General features: G+C 31.9%; 1 protein-coding gene across 1 annotated transcript; it reads right to left on the bottom strand.

Annotated features, from left to right (window-relative positions):
* Positions 1 to 3,916: 3,916 nt before the first annotated feature.
* On the bottom strand, positions 3,917 to 22,831 carry LOC126879133 (phospholipase A1-like). Its single transcript, XM_050642085.1, has 4 exons — positions 22,667 to 22,831; positions 9,144 to 9,515; positions 7,145 to 7,429; positions 3,917 to 4,192 (listed from the first exon to the last, which is right to left on the bottom strand). Exons 1-4 carry the CDS (start codon positions 22,731 to 22,733, stop codon positions 3,954 to 3,956), a joined length of 963 nt encoding a protein of 320 aa, XP_050498042.1. The 5' UTR covers positions 22,734 to 22,831; the 3' UTR covers positions 3,917 to 3,953.
* Between the last annotated feature and the right edge of the window lie 260 nt (positions 22,832 to 23,091).

The following is a 23,091-nucleotide window of genomic DNA, read 5'->3' as shown; positions in this document are numbered from 1 at the left end:
AGAAAGATGCTGAGAAAACTTAAAATATATCGTATTGCGGATATAATTCCTATAGCTTTTATACTCTAAGAATAAACTATTAAATCAAGGGCATTTCGATTATTGAGCTACAACCCCTTCGCAAGAAAACCACCCTATCTTCCCGGCTTAAGAGAAAGTTATACTTAAAATGCGTTAAACTAATTATTTGGCGACTACATATCATTTAATAATTTATAAGCTTCCAAATTACGCGCATTTAGATCAGTAAATTGCAATTTATTTTGTATAGTGCAGTCACTGAAGGTAAAAATCAACGATTACCTTCAATTTCGGTGAACCTTCATCGATTTTCACGAAAATTGGTCAGTGGTTAGAAGATACGTCAAGAAACAAAGGTGACATGGTACCACCTTGCGCCTTTACCCTGAGGGTGGATACCGCCCCTTCTCGGGGGTGAAAATTATTTTATAAAAAATAACTGCACAAATCAATAAAAGAACAAATTAAAAGCAAAATTTATTATATAAAGTTAATAAAATAAGTCAATACTTTTTAAGTTATTAAAGATCAAAGATTTTAATTATTTGTGAAAAAAATGCATGTTTTGAAGAGGCTTTTTGTAAATCACTGAAAAACTGTAAGTTTTAACAAAAAAGTTAATAGTAGTTTAATTCGTATAGCTTATATTCTAAGAATAAACTCTAAAATCATGCGCCTTTCGATTATTGAACTACAACCCCTTCGCAAGAAAACCATCCCATATTCCCGGCTTAAGAGAGGGTTGTACTTAAAATTATTTAAATTAATTATTTGTCGACTATATATTGTTTAATAATTTATGAGCTCGCAAAATATACGCATCTCAATTATTGAATTGCCATTTTCTTTCTATAGTGCAGTCACTGAAGGTAAAAATCAACTATGACCTTCGATTTCGGTAAATCTCCATTCATTTTCACGAAAATTGGTGAGCGGATTTTGATACTATCAACTTTTTCTGGATCTTATTTTTGATGGGTATTTCTAAGTACTTTGACAAGTATTTAGTACCTAAGTGTTATAAAATGCATCTTTTTCCCGATATTTAAGCTTGAACCCTTAGATTTGAACAGTCGCGGAAAAAAATATACATTTAATTACCAATAACTTACTTTAAATTAACATTAAAGGTTTTTCAAGTAAGCAATTTATTATATTTTTTATTAGCTTCAATTTTAGTGATGAAAACTTTTTTGTAAAAACTTACAGTTTTTGAGTCATTTATGAAAAATCGCTCCATGCATTTTCTTTCCAAAAATTAAAATATTTGATCTTTAATAACTCAAAAAGTATTGATTTATTTTAATCACACTATATAACAAATTTTGCTTACAATTTGTCCCTCTCTCGATTTGTGGGGTTATTTTTAATAAAGTAATTTTCACTCCCGAGAAGGGGTGACATATACCAGGGGTCAGATTCATTAATGACATTGTGATTAAAGCGAGTAGTAGGTACATTCAAGAAACTACAAACTATGGTGGAAGAACTCGCAGATAGACCCAGTACATAGAATTAAAAATGGACATGACCAAAATTTTACAATTATAAACACAGGCGACACCATATATATATTTATCAATGTCATGAGATATAGTCCTGTCGCCAGGGGGGTACAACGGCCTCGTTAATTCAGATGGACTTACTCAAGTTTTTTTTATGTATTTTGACCCGTAGAACACGAATTTTTTGGGTAACAGTTGATCCGAATGTCGATAAGATTGTTATAGACCAAGAACTTGAGGAATCAAATAACAGCGATTTTTGGCAAAACAAAACAATATTTTGTATTTTTTGGGCCATTTTAAGTAAAAAATATTTCTACAAGTTTTTTCGTAGGATGCACAGTTTTCGAGATAAACGCGGTTGAACTTTAAAAAAATCGAAAAATTGCAATTTTTGAACCCGAATAACTTTTGATTAAAAAATAAAATAGCAAGTCTGCTTACCGCATTTGAAAGTTTAAGTCAAATTATATCGGTTTTGATTATTTGCATTGGTAAAAATTTATTTTTTTATTGTTTAACAAAGCTATAAACACGTAGGGTTTCCCGTGCTTTTACATGCGTTTTAACGCATGTAACGTAGAAATAGTCTTGATTGCACTAGTACCTATTCTACCTACTCGTTCGATTTTAAATGAGAAATCATAGAAACATCACTCACGCACTAGTTGTTTGTAGCTTTGTTTAACAATAACACAATAAATTTTTAGCAATGCAAATAATCAAAACCGACATAATTTGACTTAAACTTTCAAAGGCGCTAAGCAGAATTGCTATTTTATTTTTTAATCAAAAGTTATTCGGGTTTAAAAATTGCAGTTTTTCGATTTTTTCAAAGTTCAACCGCGTTTATCTCGAAAACTGTGCATCCTACTAAAAAACTTGTAGAAATATTTTTTGCTTAAAATGACCCAAAAAATACAAAATATTGTTTTGTTTTGCCAAAAATCGCTGTTATTTGATTCCTCAAGTTCTTGGTCTATAACAATCTTATCGACATCCGGATCAACTGTTACCCAAAAAATTCGTGTTCTACGGGTCAAAATACATAAAAAAAAACTTGGGTAAGTCCATCTGAATTAACGAGGCCGTTGTACCCCCCCTGGCGACAGGACTAATAGAACAAGTAAACGAATATATCTACCTATGCCAAATTCTGAAATTGACAAAGTGGAATTAAGTGCGGAAATTACTAGAAGAATAAGACTGGCATGGACTAAGGCTAAATGTAGTTTGCCAATTCTTCTTTTTCTAATACCCACTCCGCTAATGAAGGTTGGCTGTAACCATTGCAAATTCGTCTCTATCTTCTGAGTTTCTTAACCCGCGAGTAGTCGCGCGGTGAGATAGAATCTCAATTTTTATCCGTTTTCGCGATAACTTGATGAAAAATTTTGCAATTTTGAAAAAATTTCGTAAGTGCCTCGAGGAAGGGTGTAGTAATGCGTAGGAATTTTCTTTTTTTTTTCGTCTTCTTTTTTTGGAATTTGTCGCTTTGGGGAGAGCCAATTAGCTTTAACCCGCGAGTAGTCGCGCCTTTAGATAGAATCTCAGATTTCATCCTTTTTCGTAATACAGTAAAACCTGTCAGTAACGGCCACTAAAAATGAAAGAACTATTGGCCGATATAGAAAGGTGGCCGCTATTGCCAGTTTTTGTAGTCTACATATAATTGGTTTGGGAAATTTTTAAACTGGCCGTTAGGACAGGTGGCCGATGTTAGCAGGTGGCCGTTAACACAGGTTTTACTGTACAGTAAAATTTGTCAGTAACGGCCACTAAAAATGAAAGAACTATTGGCCGATATAGAAAGGTGGACGGTATTGCCAGTTTTTGTAGTCTACATATAATTGGTTTGGGAAATTTTTAAACTGGCCGTTAGGACAGGTGGCCGATGTTGGCAGGTGGCCGTCAACACAGGTTTTTTAATAAAATTGTTAGAAATATATATTTTCAATATAAAAAGTAGATAAAAATAGTACAAAATAAAAATTTGTTTTAAATTCGTATTTTGAGATAGAATCTCACACGCGACTATCGACGTTACAGAAGTGAACTCGACTACTCCCGGGTTAGAAGCGCCTTCCAGTCGCTTCGGTCCACATTCCAGTCGCGAATGTTTTTCAGTCAAGGTTTTTGTCGTCTATCAGAACCCCTTTTTCCTTCGATTATACCCTTCATAATCAGCTGCAACAACTCGTAAGTATCATTTCTAACTATGTGACCCAAATATGCTGTCTTTCTCCTTTTAATAGTTGTCAAAAGTTCTCTGTCTCTTCCCATTGTGTGCAATATCATTTCGATTCGTTTGTTTGTCAATACATAATGTTAAATTTATAGAAACAAATTAGTTACTTTTTAAAGATAAACAACAAAAAAAAACAGATCCATAGTTGACGTCAATAATTCTTTATTTATAGGTACCATTTACAGTTTTGCAGTTGTTTGCAGGAATGGTGAAACGGCCTGAGTTTGAAGAACAAAACTACCAGGCACAACTAGTTGTTCTACTTGTTCCCCAAACGTGGCAGTTCTCGAGGTGCTTGGATCTACTGGCGTAGAAATTACCAGTCCATCCTTAATAACGACGGTAACCTCGTCAGCTTGAACTTCAGTCATAATAGACTCGATAAACACATAGTTAGCTCGAACATGACTGCAGACATCTAAAATGAAAACAATCGTAAGAATTTGCAATACAGTCGAACCCGCTTATTGGAATACCTTTCGTGTCAAGCAAAAATATTCCTATACCCGGGATATTGTAATAACCGATCATTGGTGGCTAGCGGAAATATTCATTTAATATGCTCTACAGGCCTTGTAGGCCTAGGGCTTTACAATTTTACAATTACAACTTTACAATTTTACATAATACCTATGAGAGTATATACTAATGTCTTATATATAATTTTATTTAATGTCTATGTAAAAATTGCTGCACTATGATGGTTCTACACTGTATCCTATTTTTCGCTTTCTCTATTCAGCCTGTAATTTGCATCGATCCTATATCTTCCTGAAACTTTTTTTGCCATATTTTTCTTGGTCTACCTCGTCTCCTTGTCCCAACTGGTCTTCTTAACAGTAGGGGAACAAGGGACTTGTTGTAACAGGGGTAAGTAGTACCACGGCTTTTTCATAGGTTATTTTACCGTTTGAACTAATTTAGCTGGCTCAATCGTATTCTCTTATCGCCCTGCAAATGACACCGTCTAGCCAGTCATCCTCCCATAGTTGCAAATAGTAGTTTTGTGTTTGTGCACGAGCTTCAATTATTGGATAAGTTAATATAAAATTTGACCTTCATAAAATTTTGGTTATCGCTATTGTTTAAACGGAAATGAAACTTTCGGTATTCATTTCTTTTTTAAATTTAGTTATTCTTTGATTTTGCTTAACAATTTTACGATTAGGAAGATATTTTTACAAATTATCGTACTGTTACAACCTACCCCAATAGATGTTACAACTAGCCCCAAGCGCGGGGTAAGTTGTAACAATGCACTTTTTTTGGTACAGTGCTAGTTAATTAAAAAATACCAGTCTTTTTAACTTTTTTCCAGTTCAATTTGATTCAGAAAGAGTTAAACTAGCGTTGAGTGTTTAATTAGTGGTAATTGGAAAAATCGCTGTCCAGATATATTTGATTTTATGAAAATTGTTACAACTAGCCCCCTCCTTCCCTACTTTCTTTGGCATTATTGCTCTATCCATTCTCTCGACATGACCTTCCCACCTGATTTATTGTGCATTTTTGTATATTGTTATGCTTGGTTCGTTGTAAAGCATCCTTACTTCTTTATTGGTTCTTCTTTGCCAACCGTCTTCTGTATTTTTACCCCGAAAATAGCTCTTACTACCTTCTGTTCCCACCTCTCTATCATTTCTTCTTCTGTTTTGTTTAGTACTCATGTCTCACATCCGTAGGTGACTGTTGCTCTTATTACGGTTTTGTATATTCTGGTTTTTGTCTTTCTCGATACGTATTTTGACTTTAATAATTTTTTTAAACTGCCGACCTTTCCATTACTTTTTGCTATCCTGTGCTTTAGTTCATTTTCCTCGTGTCCTTTTTCGTCTATTATGTCCAAAGATATGTAAAGTTCTTTACTCTTTTAAATTTATACTCTTTTCCATCGAACACTGTTAACTTTAGCATATCTTCAGGATATCTTTCTGTATTTCTTAGAACCACGTATTTAGTTTTTCTTCATTTATTTCTAGGTCGAATTTTTTTGTCTCTGTCACTAATTTTCTCATAATTCGTTGTTCGTTTTTGCTAGCAGCGTAAGGTCGTCCTCGCAGGCCATGCATTGATGCACGATACGGTAGATTGTTTCTTGCGTTTCTATTCTGCTATTCCTTACAATTATTTCCAAAACCAGATTAAATAATACTGTCGATAGAGTCGAACACCTTGTCTAAGTCCTTTTTTGACTACAAACTCTTCCGATTTGTGACCGTTCCACGCTATTTCGTTGCTTGTCCTATTTAAGGTCATTACATACAATGTAGATACTATTTATGTACATACATACAGTAGTGTAAGTACCTAAGACTCATTTTAATAAAACATCAGATTACATTATGTGTGCATGCATACACTAATATGTATGAAATGTTCTCAACATTAATATCACAAGAGAGTGAGAATAAATTGAAAATTGCCGAATGGCAACAAGTTTAAGAAACAAACTGGAGCATTATTTTCATATTTATTTTTACTATCGTGTGATGTTCAAAAAACTATTTTTTGATATTCAAATACAAACTTCAAGTAATTGTAAATAAACATTAATTGCCATTTACCACAATTAATGTTTTACAACTTGGCCAATTGAATAACATGAGTTAGTTGGTTTAGTAAATATTCAGACGAAGATATCAATAAAATATTGGATAAAATTATTTATAGGTAAATACAGTTTTATGCATAAAATATTCTTACCGAATTACACTAGAGGGCTTAAAATTGCCGATTTGTATTGCCCTCATGACAATTTGACATAACAATTTGACATAACAATTTGACATAAAAGTAATTTTTTAATTTGACCATGCCATGATTCAATTCTGGCAAATACGTAGTCTTTGGTTGAATTCTAAATTAACTGTTTTTAAAAATTTATTAACAGGCAACAAAGTGGGTGGCAATAGAAACTTTTTGACAAATGAAAAAGTACTTTATGATCTGTTGATGTTACGGCGAAGACTCGAATTGGTGGTCATCACAAAGAAATAAAGAATTTATTACCTGACAGACCTAAGATCTAATAAACCAGACAAAAATTTATTCCAGATTTACCAGAAAGAAATTCCAACAAGAAAAGTTCCAGATTTAAATAATTATTTACCATTTTAACTTTTATTATAATGGTCGATTCTGTATCGTGAGACTTTTCAGTTCATTCAGTTCAAAAATTTATTCGTTTATCTGAAAAATATTCAATTAAGCGGTATTATTTCATTAAAACGTATTCCTATAAGCGAATATATTTATTAAATAGTAAATGGAAACGTTTTGGGACCTCAAATTTATTATTCCATAGACCGGGATATTCCTGTAACCTAATAAGCTAGTTCAAATCTATATCTAAACATTTTTAAGTTTTTACCTTCATCTACACCGACAACAACGCATCCAGGTTGAACATTGCCTCCATTAACATAGAAATCGACCAAACCGATAGGTGCTTTATAGCCCCATTGTTTGCAATCTGTGTGAATCAGTACCACGTAGATAGCATCGTTTCTTGACAATCTATTCTGTTCTGGTACTTCTGGAAGTTCAAATTTCTTAGCTGCAGTATCTAAAGCAAATATCTTGGGCACTTGCTGTGGCGTTTGCTCACGAATGTATTTGCCAGCATGACCTGCGGCATGTGCTCCCAAGCAAGATCCTAAAAAATATATTTTTGTAAATAATGTAAATTAAAAATTATCTAAAAAGTCAACACCCAACAATAGAGCCAGAAACATCGGTCACCAATTCACGGTTGATAGCTCTACCTTTGAAGTGGTGGACAAATTCACATACTTAGGCTCCCTGATCACCAAGGAGAACGTCATGATCGAAGAAATCAAGCGAAGGATAATCCTCGCAAACAAATGCTATTTTGGACTGAGTAGACATAATATGATAAGCAGAAACTTAAGCCAAAAAACAAAACTAACCATATACAAAACCCTTATACAACCATTGTTGACATTTGGATCAGAAGCATGGACCATTTCCAAAGCAGATGAAAACCTTCTGCCTGCTTATATTTGAACGAAGGGTCCTGAGAGGAATATTCAGTGGCATCTGTGAAAATGGTGTCTGGAGGAGGAGGTACAACTATAGCACACATATAAACAAAAATTTGGTGGTAAAGACGTAGTATCTCTTATAAGAATAGGAAGACTAAGATGGGCAGGACATCTAGCAAGATCACAGCAGAACGACACTCCTAGAAAAATCCTTATGCCACAACCTGTGGGAAGTAGAAATAGGGGTAGGCCAAAACTTAGCTGGAAGGATGGTGTAGATGAGGATGGGAGAAAAATAAGCGCAGCAAACTGACAACGGTTGACAATGGTCTGACTGGCGTAATAGACTTGGGAAGGTCGAGGCTCTTTCATAGGGCTCTAGCACCATTGATTATGATGAAATAATGTAAACTAGGTTGTTAGGTCTGCTGTTATGTTTCTCCAAACATAACAGATAATAGTGGGTAAGTACGAAAGGAAGACGGACAAGATCATGCAGGAAGTGAGGACCACAGGAGAATGTGTAGTGCTGGGAGACTTTAAAAGCAGCGGAGTGGGGATCTCCTATCACTGACACTCGACCCGACTGGGTGGGTACTCTGGATCTGGTACTACTGAACACAGGTCTGGATTCCACGTTTGTCAGGAGAGATACGGGTACGTACATGGACGTAATTATGGCGACACAAGGAATAGCGACGAAAGCAAGGGGCTGGAAGGTTTTGCCAGAGTCCACCGGAACGGAGCATCAGTACATCGGATTTTCGGTAGCCGTGGTGGGGACCACTAACACGGTCGGTGCGTCTGGCACGTCGGGGGGCGCACGCGTTGATGGTAATGACTAGAAAGTATACGAGGAGCTGATTAAATGGAGAGTGAGTATGATACAGGGTCAATCACCGACGATCAAAAACCTGGAGAGAGTAATTAAAGAAGCGATGGAGAGATGCAGGATGGGTCACCGAGATGTAAACACGATGCCCTACTGGTCCAATGCGGATATCGAGGCACAAAGAAATGAATGTATAGTCATGAGAAGAAGGTTAACGAGAGTATGGGGCAGAGTAAGAGTCTATACTGATGTCATGGAGGAGATTGAGGAGGAGTACCGCGTACGGAAGAGGGAATTTAGATTTCCACAAGGGACTGCCACGTGGAGTGCCTAGATAAGGATCGAAAATTATTGTGCAACGTAAGTGAGACTTAAAGTGGTCCTATCTATAAGCTGAGATGGACTAAGCTGGAACTTAAGATTTGTTAGTGCAACCAGGCATTACTGGCCTACTTCTTCTGTCATTTACATTATATTTTGGTTATCAATTCTGCTACTACACATCTTACATTAGATTTTTTATCTCTACTTACCAACGATTTCAATTTTACTAATTTCTAGTCCACTAGCAATAATAAACTGTCCAACATATAGGCCGAGTTGTTTAACATTATCAGCACCAAGTTCGTAGTTAACTGCAGCTTTGGACCAGTCAACAACGATGACAACGTAACCTTTAGATAAGAAAGCATCCTTCATTTTCACTACCCAATCTAAGTCTGGATTCTCGGCATAACCATGGATGATTATTCTGATATCTTTTTCTTCGCCAATACTTACTGTTTGCCCGACTGCTAGCTTTTGGAAACCCGTAGTTTCAGAATTTTGATAAATTATAAATTCTACTTCTTCCTCATTGATATTTGCTTTTCCGGGGTCAACTGGAGACGTTATGTCACCAAGATCTAAAAGTATTTTAAAATAGTTATACCGTTGATTGATAAATATGGAAAGATACGAAAGCCTATGCATTATTTTGTTGTCTTTAAAACCTGCCTGTATAGTGGCGCGCCTAGCTTAAATTTGTTGGAACTAGCCTTAGAGGGAAGTGTAAAATTCCCCCTACTCAAGTAACTAGCCAAGAACACGCGGTTATTTTGCATGGCCCGTATTCAAAATTTTAACGCAGCAGTCACTATCATATTAATCTGTATTATTTTTTTTTTATTTTTGTTTCTGCAAAAATGTTGGAAATATAAATTGACTATAGAGTTTTTTTCACTAGTCTTGACCTCACAAGTAAATACTTTTCGAGTTATTTGCGAGTGAATATATTCATTTCTCAAAAAATAGTACGTTTTTAGACGGATTTTCGCAAATAACTAAAAAAGGAAGTATTTCACCAAAAAAACATTCATAGCAAAAATACAGATTATCAAAAAGTGAAAAAAATGTTTTATATAAATATGACATATTATGAAGTCGTAGACCCAGTAAAAGCAGAGTTGTAGCTAATGAAAAGTAGGTTCTTATTATTTGTCAAATTCCAAATTGAATATTTCTACATGAAATAACCAAAAAATTTAGAACTTTTCGGGGAAAACTTCATAACATCATAACTTTTTTAAAAAGTTTAAAAACAGCTTTATTTTTTTTGAGTCTCTAGTATCAGAAGTAAACAAGTTGCGCACAAAATAAAGTTGATCCCTTTTTTTGTAAAAAAATCTAAAAATCACCTCCTAATTAGCATCTCAAATGAAATTAATCAGTAGCGCTTCATAAGTTACTTTACGTATGTATGCTTATTATAGAGGATCTGTAAGTTTCATCGGTTCAAAGTGCTTATTTTTGAAAGGCTGTAGTTGAAATGACTTCAATGAGTCACTAAACACGAGTATATGCAAATTCGGAACAGCCATATCTTAACCAATTTTTGTATTACAGTAAAACAAAATATTCAGAAAACCAAAACCTTTACACTTTGGGATATTTCGTATCACTGATAATTAAAAAATTATTTAAAAAAAGGCATTTTTTTTAAAATAAAAAAAATACTGTAAAACTAAATTTACGATTAAACTTACAGATCATATGTATTATAAACAATACATAAGTAAAGTCACTTGTGAAGCGGTAAAAATAATTTGATTTTATTCGTCTTGAGGGGCCAAACGAAAAACACAAACTACTTTTTTTCTTTTTAAATCGTGTTCTGTTGTGATTTATAGCAAATTTATAGCATCTCTTTCGAAATAAAAATTTTATGCAAGTTCCCTTTTAGAGGGTGATTTTCACGCTTTTTTAAAACTATTTTTACAAAAATGGACCAACTTTATTTTCAGCGTAACGTGCTTACTTTAATGCTAGAAACATTTTTAAAAACAAAAACAAAGCTTTTTAAACACTTTTAAAAAGTTGCGATGAGTTAGCAAATTTATAGCATCTCTTTCGAAATAAACATGTTATGCAAGTTCCTTTTTAGAGGGTGATTTTCACGCTTTTTTAAAACTATCTTTTACAAAAAAAGACCAACTTTATTTTCAGCGTAACGTGCTTACTTTAATGCTAGAAACTTTTTTAAAAACAAAAACAAAGCTTTTTTAAACACTTTAAAAAAGTTGCGATGAGTTTTCCCAGAAATGTGCTTTATTTTTTGGTTATTTCACGTTGAAATATTCGATTTGGTATTTGACGAATAAGAACTTACTTTTTTAGCTACAACTCTGCTTCTACTGAGTATAAAGACTTTATACAGACATTTTTTTTTAATTTTTTATAAAGTATATTTTTATTGAATACTCTTTTCGATAAAATACTTGCTTATTGTGTTATTTGCGTAAAACCGTCTAAAAACGTGTTTTTTTTTTGTTAAAAAACGAACATATTCACTCTCAAATAACTCGAAAAGTATTAGCTTAGTGAAAAAACTCAATGGAACAAAACTTGCTACAATTAATAAAAAATAACAGTAAAAAAATTTAAAAAAAAAACAAAAAAAAACAAATTAACAATACAAAAAAATACAACAAAAAATACAACAAAAAATACAAAAAAAATAAAAATTTACAAAAAAAATGAACAACCAAAACAGAGTATTATTTAGATAATAATTGTAGATAATAATATTAGTTTGTTATGTATTTAGAGTTAGTAAGTACAGAAAAAATTCCTCTGATTGAAAAATCAAATTTGTTTGTTTTTAAAATAACAAAATGTCTGGCTAATTGGCTTGGTCAAGGCCATCAAATTCACAAAAAAAAAATTAATCAGTTTATCCACTTGATAGATACTAGATAGTATTAGACTTATTGATATTATAGCTACCTAGCCTTATACAAAGTGGATTTAGAAAGTCCACATCTACATTAGACAACCTAGTGGATATTGAATCTGTAATTCATGGGTCATTTGGATGTGATAAAGTATGTTTGGCTTATGGCTATCTTTTATTATATTTTATAACGCGTGCCATTTGGGGATTAGATATAAAAATTCTATTAAGTTGGTCAATTCCAGGAAATATAAAATTTATTAATAATTTCCTATATAGACGAAACTTATTCGAATAAATAACGTTCTTTTAGACTCAAAAATCCAATTAAACGACATTCCTCAATGGTCTACTCGTTGCACTTTTCCTTATTGCCATCAATGACATCGCTAAATCACTTAACCCACTAGTCATTTAGATATTAGAGAATTGGTCAAACACTACTGGCCTAGAATTTTCTCCCACTAAAACGAAAACAATAATCTTCAGTAAAACTCCAAAGAAGCACATTATACTACCAAAAATCTACTTAAAGAATTTCTTCTTCTACTTTTTCTTTTATATAGGCAGTACTGCCTGTTTTTCTTCAACGGTGCCTTTTATTCTGTCCCTAAATTGTCATTCCATCTTTTCCTTGGGTGTCCTATACTTCTTCGGCCTAACGGTGACTTGTCCCTGGCTATTCTTACTATCCTTGATTCAGACATCCTGCTTATGTGTTGATTCCACTCTTCTTTTCTATTCTTTACCCAGGTATTTATATTGTCTACCCCACATATGCATCTGATTTCCTCACTTCTTACCCTGTCCCGTAGTCCTTTTCCAGCAATCCTTCTTAAGATCTTCATTTTGTTGGTATCCAGACGTCTTTGTATTTTGCTTGCATCTGATCTTGTTTAGGCAGTGTAAGTCATAACTGGTCTAATAACTTCAGTCAAATGACTTATATATTCGGTCCTTTGTTTCCACTCTAAGGTATTTGTTTTTCCAAATTGTGTCGTTTAGGCATCCGGCCGTTCTACTGGCTTTAATTATTAGTCTTTAACCTCTTCTTCGATATTATTGTCGGCTGATAGATTAATTCCCAGGTATTTACTTTTATTGTCTAAGTCCAATTTGCATCTTATTGGTTCTTTGGATATTACTAAGCTTTTTGTTTTTTAAGCTGATATTTTCATATTCATTTCTTTTGCGTTAATGTTGAATTCGTGCAGTAATCTTTGTAGGTCGTCTTCGCACTCTGCTACTAACACGGTGTCATCAGCGTAACAGAGTATTTTTATCTCTTTATCGCCCATTATTTATCTTTTTTTTTTCTTCACTTGTTTTATTATTGCATGCAGCGTTATGTTAAAAAAGTAGAGGGATTAGTGAATCTCCTTGCTTGATTCCTGTGTTTGCTTCTTAATATGGGTTCTGTTATTATTCCATTGACTTTCATTTCTATTTTATTTCGTACATAAATGTTTTCTATCAGTTTTATAATATCCAGTGGTAAATTTTTGTCATATAGTAGGTGTATCACGTCTTTTAATTGTATTCTATTAAACGCTTTCTCTAGGTATATAAAACAGAAAAACCCTCGCTTGTTATACTCTAATGATTTCTCCGCTATTTGTCTTATCACAAAAACTGCATCGTTATGATCTTCCCCTTCTAAATCCTTGTTGTTCAACCGATATATTTATGCACGCCATTATTTTCTTCATCAGTATTTTTGTTGGGAGTTTCAGTATAGTGCTCCGTAAATTTATCCCTCTAAAATTACTGGGGTCTGCCCTATCACTTTTCTTAACAACGCTATCATCTGAGTGTCTGGAATTCTTCCTGTATTTATTATTTTACTTATCAGGATATTCAGTTCTTTGTGACGTCTCTCTCCTCCGTCTTTTAAAAGTTCATTAGCTATTCCATCTTTCCCTGGTGCTTTTCGATTTTTCATCTGTTTTAAGGCGTTCTTTATATCTTCCTCTTTAATTTCTGTTTGCTCATCCGATTCTAATCCTGGTTTTCCAGTTCTTCATGATTAGCTGTTTGATACAAGTTTTCTAATTAAGTTGTCCATGTATTTGTATCAATATGTTTTACTTCTATCAATTCCTTCATCTCTGCTGTTTGACCTCTTATCATTTTCCACATTTCCTTTTGCATCCCGTATAAGTCGTGATCCATCTCTTTTGAAAATGCTTACCAATGTTCTGTTTTCTTCCTTCTTACTATTGAGTTTAACTCATTTCAAACTCTTTTAGATTCTTCACATATGTTTGTCTCGTTCTTTTGAATTTGTATTCTAGCTAGATTTTCTTTTTTTCTTGGCATTTTATTTTTATTTCTTCACAGATCCATGGGGTGTTCTCCTTTTCTTTCGTATATGTTTACTTATTTTAAGTTCTCCAAATGCGTCCGTTGCTGCCATTTGATATTATCTCTAATCTTCCTTCAACTTTCTTCTATGTCTTCATCTGGTGTTATGTAGTTTTCGTTCAGTACTTTTTGCAGTCTTGTCTGGTATAGATCTCGTGTTGACAAGTCTTGTAGCTGTTCTACTTTTATTCTTGTCTCACATTCAATAGGGTCTTTTTTCCTGTTTTTTTGTAGATGTATTCTGATTTTTCCAAGTACTAGGTTGTGATCACTTCCGATATTAGCTGCACTTAAACATCTTATGTCTAGTACTTGAGAATGATGGATGTTTCTGTTTGTCAATATACATATAATCAATATCGGATATGTGTGCTCTTGTATTTTTGAATGTATATTTTTCTTGATCTTTGTGTCTGAAGAACGTATTGTTTATTCGAAATTCGTTCTGAGAGCAAAAGTTAATAAGTAGTTCCTAAAGAGTTTACAATAAATTATTCAGAATTGATTAACTTCTTGGGAATAAAACTGGATAATCGTCTATCTTGGTAAGACAATATACACTCACTCCGACTGTCAGCTCAAACGGGCTTAACTTAATGAAAAATATCTCTCATAAACAATGGGATGTCGACGTCCAGACTCTTATGACTGTTCACTGAAATTTGGGTTTCAACCTGAGATACAGTCGGAAAAATCAAAGAATACCCATGAACGAACATATAAAACATGCTGTATTTTCCTGTCAACATATCGCAAAGAAAATTGTCCAGCGCAAGTACATGTAATAATAATTATTACATGTACCTGTGCTGGCCAATTTTTTGACACGGTGCCAGGAAAATACAGCGTGTTTTATATGTTCGTTCATGGGTTCATTCTTTCATTTTTTCTACTGTACAATACGCTTAAGTGTTACGTTTGGCTTGTTCTCTTGTATGTAATGAAAGCATGGATAATAAAGACCAGCTCCACTAACAAACTTGAAGTCTTTGAAATAAGGTGCCTGCATCGAATGCTTAAAATAACATGGACATACTTAGGGACATATTGCGAGGAGAACGATATAGTTGTCGGAAACTGGAACTCGAAGGAAATATAGAGGGTAAGAGAGGTCTAGAAAAAGATGTCATGGCTGGGTAATATTCGCCAAATGATATTAATGAAATTACTCGTAATAGAATAATGTAATCGTGACTATCTAATATCTCACCTGACAATACACAATGCACAGTGGACGCCTACTCAGAAATACACGGCACCTTTAAGAAGTAAAGTTAATAATAAATAATTCAATACTTAGTCACTATTTTCCCCCTAACTCGGAAAATATCGACGGCACGAAAAAACTTGGAAGAAATTGTTGGAAATCGCGATTGCAACAATTCATGAGTCCTTACCCTTTTTCTCCCGAAGAGTTTAAAGTGCCCGAGAGGGTTACTAAGTCAATTTCATTTAAGTAAATACGTTTGCAATATCTCCAAACAAAATATACAATTATCAGAAGAGACTGTAATTAACGAAAATAACTACCTATTTTTTTATCGAGATTATGAGGCAAATAAGAAATGTACAATATCTAAAATCACCCAGTGAGTATTTTTCTCGATAAATAAATTTTTTATTAAATAAATTATATTATTATATATATATATATATATATATATATATATATATATATATATATATATATATATATATATATATATATATATATATATATATATAAAATGATTAAATAAACTTTATAATATTGAATGATTTGTTTCAAGAATTCAAATTAGAAGACAAATTACAACTACAAAATTATTCTTGCTAATTTAAAAACGAGTTTAGAAAGTAATATATAGGTACACTCCACTAATTATTTTAAAGATTGCCATTGTTATCGTTGAATGAGAACTCAAATTTAAAAGCATCAAAAGAATTAAATAATTTTTATTATAATCCGATCGACCCGACCGACCCCAAATTCCGATAACCAAAGCTACCTGAATACGTCTCATCGTTGTCTCAGGTAAATTCAATCTCGCACCTAGAAAGCTGCTAACGCCATCTATTTCTAAAAGGATCGTTTAAACACAGCGATAAATCAAACAACTTATCAAGGTCAATCGAGTTGTTGCAACTTATCACTGTGTGTAAACGGTGCATCGCACAACTTATCAAAGTTGGAGTTGGGTTGAAGGTGGTATCGCATTGAATCGCAGCGTCTAAACAGCGTTTCAACTTGTCATCACAACTAGTTGCTGTGACTTGTCGTTGTGTTTAAACGACGCTTAAAACCACTGGTGTCGTACATAAACGCTCATTTAGTTTCGTATCTTCCAGTAAATTTATCAGTCAACGGTTATAACATAGACCGGGCTCTGGAATGTTCGGATTATTTTACCTGAGACTTTGAACAATGAAAAACTGAATTTTTCCAGAGGTACGATGGTGCCTCTGGTGCGATGGTGCCTTATCCCCTCCCTGACCCGATGTTAAGGGCAGATAAAAAGTGATTGTTCGTGAAACAAACCACTTTCTTTTTAGTCTGGGCTGATTATCGGAGAATAGACCATTCTTGGAAAAAGTTATTTACCATCAATTTTATTGCTGACATCGAAGCATTGTATGTATTAATAATATAGGTATGCAAAGTCCGCAGAAAGTGTGCTACTTTTTTTATTAACAAAATGGCGCCCCCAAATCGTGTTTTTTTCAATTTTTGCTCCATAACTCCGAACATTTTAACTTTACACCAAAAATACCTTAATAAAAATTCACCGAAATTAAATTCTGCATAAAGACATGTTTTTCCCTATCTACTCCGATGAAAAGTTTCCTCAGAAAATGCTGGTTTTCCCAACAAAATCGTTAAATTTCAAATAAAGTTTTAGATAAGTAATTATCTACCAATAATTAAATAACTCGGTGACGTAAAATATTTCGTGGTTTAGATTATAGTTCCAGAAGCCGGTGAAAATTAAACGAATATTTTAGCAACAATTCAATTGTTAATTAATAATTTACGGTCGCAATAATAACCAAAATAATTATGATACACTGATCAAACTTTGAAATCTTATATAGATGAGATGCCTATTTAATATTTCGTCGACAAAATATAAATTTTTAATTTTTTTGAATAATCTTTAAATGTTTAAAAAAATAGTTATAAATAAATTAACTTTTCTCAGAAAGTTCTTATTATATTCTTATTTTAAAAAATAGGTAAAATGCGTATTTCAGAGATCTTGAAAATGAATGCTGTAAAAATGTTTTCCAACCATTTGCAAAAAAGTTATGAAACAGCAAAATAAACATACAATTACTACGTTGTTTATACTTGTTTTAAATTCTTTCAAAGCGTAAAAGTGAGTTTAAAGTACAATGTAATTACTTACAAAAAAATATCAGTTATTAGTTTAATTGTTATATTTTAATTAAAGATTATAAATATTTTTTTTTGTAATTTACACGCGCGAAAGTAGACTAATACAGTACCGGAGCTTATGTATTATGTATTATACCCGTCCACATACACAACTCGCGTGAGTTTAAAGCGTGTCAGACGCTTCGAGTGAACATCTCCGGCTGTGTGTCGAGCCTACTTTCGCGCTAAAAATTACAAAAAAAAAAACATTTTTAATCTTTGATTAAAATATAACCATTGAACTAATGTTTGACATTTTTTAGAGTAATTAGTTTGTACCATAAACTCACTTTTAAGCTTTGAAACAATTAAAACAAATTATAAACAACGGAGTGATCGTATGTTTATTTTTCTGTTTCATAACTTTTTTGAAAATGGTTGGAAAAAAATTTTAAAGCCTTCATTTTCAAGACCTTTAGAATACGCATTTTAAGTATTTTTTAAAATTATAATATAATAAACGGTTTCTGAGAAATGTTAATTTGTTTATAACTTTTTTTAAACATTTAAAGATTATGCAAAAAAATGAAAAATTTATATTTTATCGACAAAATATTAAATAGGCATCACATCTTTATAATCTTTCTAAGTTTGATCAATGATCAATGCGACTGTAAATTGTTAATTAACAATTGAATTGTTGCTAAAATATTCGTTTAATTTTCACCGGTTTCTGCAGATATAATCTATACCAAAAAAGCTTTTATTTCACCAAGTTATTTAATTCTTGATAAATAATTACTTGCCCAAAATATTTATTTGAAAATTCGAGATTATGTTGGGACAACCCACATTTTCCGAGAAAAATTTTCGTCGGAGCAAATCGGCAAAAATATTCCTCTATGTAGAATTAAATTGGGGTGAATTTTTATCTGAGTATTTTTAGTGTAAAGTTAAAATCTTTGGAGTTATAGACCAATAATTGAAAAAAACACGATTTGGGTGCGCCATTTTATTAATAAAAAAAGTAGCACACTATCTGCGGACTTTACATACCTATATTATTAATATATAGGATCATAATATTCGATTCCAGCAATAAAATTGCTGATAAATAACCTTTCTTTGTACTTTACTAATTAGACCAGCGTATTATAACTATTTTTTTTTCAAAATTTAAAGATTATGCAAAAAAAAACGAAAAATTTATATTTTGTCGTATATAATATCACAAGAAAGAAAATTTTGCCGGCAATATTTTCGACTGGTATAAAAGTTTGTTGCCTGGCAATTTTCGCGAATTAAATTTTGACTTAAATCACGAGACGTCAGTCGAGTGATTTTGTCAAAATTTCATAAGCGAAAATTACCAAAAGGCAACGAACTTGAATGAAACTTAAATAATTTTCTCTCGAATGATATTCGACAAGACTATTTCACGAGACAATTAATGCACCATATCAACGAAATATAATCTTTTTTTATTTGTTATGACCAGACACTTTCGTGACGGATCTGTCATAATTTTGTCGCTGAAAAATCACGTCGCTAAGGAGTTTTGTCAGTAGGAAATTATCCGTTGCTATTAAGTTTTATCAGTTAAAAACAGTCTAGTGAAATAGTCGATAAAATATTAAATAAGCATCTCATCTTTATAATCTTTATAAGTTTCATCAATGTATCATGATTATTTTGGTTATTATTGCGATCGAAAATTGTTAATTAACAATTGAATTGTTGCTAAAATATTCGACTAATTTTCACCGGCTTCTGGAATTACAATCTATACCAAGAAAGCTTTGATATCACTAAGTTATTTAATTATTGATTAATAATTACTTACCTAAAACTTCCTTTGAAAATTAGAGATTTTGTTGGGATATCCCGCATTTTCTGAGGAAAATTTTCGTCAGAGAAAATCGGGAAAAACTTATCGCTATGCAGAATTTAATTGCGGTGAATTTTTATTTGGGTGTTTTTTTTGTAAATTTAAAATCTTCGGAGTTATAGAGCAATAATTGAAAAAAATACGATTTGTTTGTCCCGTGGGTAACGTACTACAACAACGTACCATAAACCGTTGTTTTTACAATAATTTATTAATAACAAATTCAGAACGTGGTTTAAGCTATCATAAATAGTGTAAGAAATTGCTGTAGATAGCGCATTATTTGGAGCTTTTCGGCGAATAAACAATTAGTTTGTTATTAACAAAATAAGAACATAGTTTGAATAATCGCGACTAGTCGTATTCGATTCAGCGACCAAAAATACACCAGAGAAAACCTTAACACCATCAATTTATTTACAGGGCTTCTAATAATTCCTGAAAAACACCTAATTTTACCATAATTTGTTAATAACAATTAAACGCACCATTTTTGGGCTTCCAGACCACTTCCATTGGATTCCGAAAAAACCTATAATACCACCATCAAATCACGACGAGCTAGAATTGCCCACGGGACCCCCTATGTTGCGACTAGACCAAGTATAGACCAGGGCGCATCTGTAAAAATATTAGTACATTTGGACGTTGAGAGGTGACTCAAATTTTTTTGCAGAAATTGCTTCAAAATAACTCAAATAATAATATTTGAGTTATCGTCCCTCTCAAAAAGGTCCGGAAGAACATTGTTTAAATAATCAAAATGTCAAAAAATGAAGGAAAAATTCGATTTTTTTCTTCGTTTCTTGATTATAACTTTAAAAGTATTCATTTTCGAGAGAAAAGTTGTACTGACCTAAAAGTTGCGTAATTAAATTTCCTACAATATAAAATTGGCTAGAAATTTAAAAAATAGATATATTACCCTTGTTGCAAAATAGCAATAATTGCAAAAAACTCATACAAAAACAAGTATTTGCATTTTACGTTTTTCAACCATTTATGCTACACTTAGGACCTTCATATTTCACCCACAAAAACTTTATGATACAGTAAAACAATACTGTAAATTTTATTAGGATCGGCTCAATAGATTTTGCAAAATAAATTTTGAAATCCAGCTTTCGCAAAAAAAATTCATTTTTTCAAAATGTTACAGGACTGAAAATAAAGCAGATAGCAAGTTTAATTTTTTTTGCTTATAGAAGTGTACTGTACCATTCATCAGCAATTTGTAAAACTAAAATCGATTAACTACCACGGCGTCACAAATTTTTAAATAAACATTAATTATTGGTGCTACGCGCAGGACAGCGGATAGTTTACTCTGATTGGGCATTCCAATTACCTTTGATAATGATTGATACATTTTAATGTTTATTATATTTTGATATAAATAATTAAATTTGTTTATTGCAAAAGAAAAACACATACTCTATCCTTTGAAATAACACTTTTTTAGCAAAAACTTTCTTTATTCATATATTTTAACTTAGAGAATAAAAGTTTATTATTTTTAAACATATGCAATTGTTTAAACAATATTTCACAAACAATAATAAAATTAGTTTGATTTATGTGGAATTAAAATGTTAAAATACAACAAAATATAGAGTAAGAAAATAATATATTCGATAAAGATTTACAGAAATTTTGGTGGAAATCAACTTGTGTGAATCGAACATCGCTGTCACAATTTGATATTTTCTGAAGATATTAATATATTAAAAACAATTTACGAGCATATCAAAAACTGTAAATATAGATTGTAGCAATAAGATTTACCCTGTATTTAAGAAATTTTGTTAAAACAAAGCAGGCATGTTTGTTAAAACAAAACAAACATGTTTGTTTTGTTGTTATTTTGTTTTAAACCCTGTAGATTTAAGTAATTTTTGTATATTATAATTGAAAAAAGAAAAGAACAAAAAAAGAGAAAAGAAAAGAAAAAAAACAGAAAAAATAAAAAAAGCAACAAAAAAAAACAAAAAAAAAACTAAGAAGATGTAAACCTCCGCGAGGATGAATCGGGTTTACGTCTTAGCGTAGTAAAAAAAAACAATTTATAAAAAATAACAATAAAAAAAATAATAAAAAAAACAAATTAACAATATAAAAAATGCAACAAAAAATACAAAAAAAAATAGAAATTTACAAAAAAAAATATGAACAACCAAAACAGAGTATTACTTAGATAATAATTGTAGATAATAATGTTAGTTTGTTATGTATTTAGAGTTAGAAATACAGAAAAAATTCCTCTGATTGAAAAATCAAATTTGTTTGTTTTTAAAATAACAAAATGTCTGGCTAATTGGCTCGGTCAAGGCCATCAAATTCACTCAAAAAAAAACATCGCTGTCCTGCGCGTAGCACGAAAAATTAATGTTTATTTAAACAATTTCCTGACGCCGTGGTAATTAATCAATTTTAATTTTGCAAATTTCAAATGAAAGGTACAGTACACTTCTATAAGCAAAAAAATTCAACCTGTAATCTGCTTTATTTTCAGTCGTGCAACATTTAAAAAAAAATGAATTATTTTTGCGAAAGCTGGATTGCAAAATTTATTTTGCAAACTCTATTGAACCGATCTTAATGAAATTTACAGTGTTGTGTTAGTATATAATAAAGTTTTTTTGGATAAAATATGAAGGTCCTAAGTGTGGCATAAATTGTTGAAAAACGTAAAATGCGAATACTTGTTTTGTATGGTTTTTTTCGCAAATATTGCTATTTAACAACAAGGGTGACTATTTTTTAAATTTTTGACCAATTTTACATTGTAGAAAATCTATTCACGCAACTTTTATGTCATTACAACTTTTCTTATAAATGAATAGTTTTAAAGTTATAATAAAGAAACCAATAAAAAAATCGAATTTTTCCTTCATATTTTGACATTTTGATTATTTAAACAATGTCCCGGACCATTTTGAGTGGAGGATAACTCAAATATTATTATTTGAGTTATTTTCAAGCAGTTTCTGCAAAAAAATTTGAGTCATCTCTCAACGTCCATCTCAAAACAGATGCGCCCTGGACTAGTATACGATCAATCTACAAAGATGGTGAGAGATATATTTGTGGGTACTACAGACAAATTATCAACACCAGTTGTACTTGATGAAGTTACTTAATATTTGGACAAAGACTAAAATCAGCTAAATTAAAAATTTGGCATAATATGTTGTAGGTAGACAATCGAATATGTAATTTAATATAAACAGGTACTTACCTGCCGATGATAATCGAGCAGTTACAAATAAACACAAAACAACTCCAAATAATTTTTTCAAAAACATGATGATCTTCACACTATGTTTATTTTTTTAAATCCTCTACCATATTTATAGCGGTTTATGGTTCAATCAATTAAAAAATGGAGATTTACTTATTATTAATCACTAATCACAAACTTGTTTCTTTACTACTTAATGAATATATAATGGGTCTACAATGGATATTATGGTGTAATATATCAGGTATGGAATAAACCGCAAGAGAGTAGTTGCAGAGGGTCTACACGATTATGTGACCATTTAGATAATAGTAGTTTAAACTAGTCTTGGATTTTTTCCTTTCGAATTTTCTTTTCAAACATTGATAGTTTCTGGTTCAAGTTTTAATAAAAAACATTTGTATGTATTATTGTTAGATACT

The sequence above is a fragment of the Diabrotica virgifera genome, chromosome 1 (assembly GCF_917563875.1).
Source record: "Diabrotica virgifera virgifera chromosome 1, PGI_DIABVI_V3a".
In the NCBI taxonomy this organism is placed as follows: Eukaryota; Metazoa; Arthropoda; class Insecta; order Coleoptera; family Chrysomelidae; genus Diabrotica; species Diabrotica virgifera.
This window is presented reverse-complemented; position numbering and strand designations above follow the sequence as displayed.

What these genes read in the sequence shown, in the direction of transcription:
- LOC126879133 (XM_050642085.1), bottom strand. Translation starts at nt 22,733, where the DNA reads ATGTTTTTGAAAAAATTATTTGGAGTTGTTTTGTGTTTATTTGTAACT. An exon ending in TAGTAAAATTGAAATCGTTG is followed by an intron (nt 7,430 to 9,143) that starts GTAAGTAGAGAT and finishes TATATTTTTTAG; the next exon opens with GATCTTGCTTGGGAGCACAT. An exon ending in TGTTGTCGGTGTAGATGAAG is followed by an intron (nt 4,193 to 7,144) that starts GTAAAAACTTAA and finishes TTTTCATTTTAG; the next exon opens with ATGTCTGCAGTCATGTTCGA.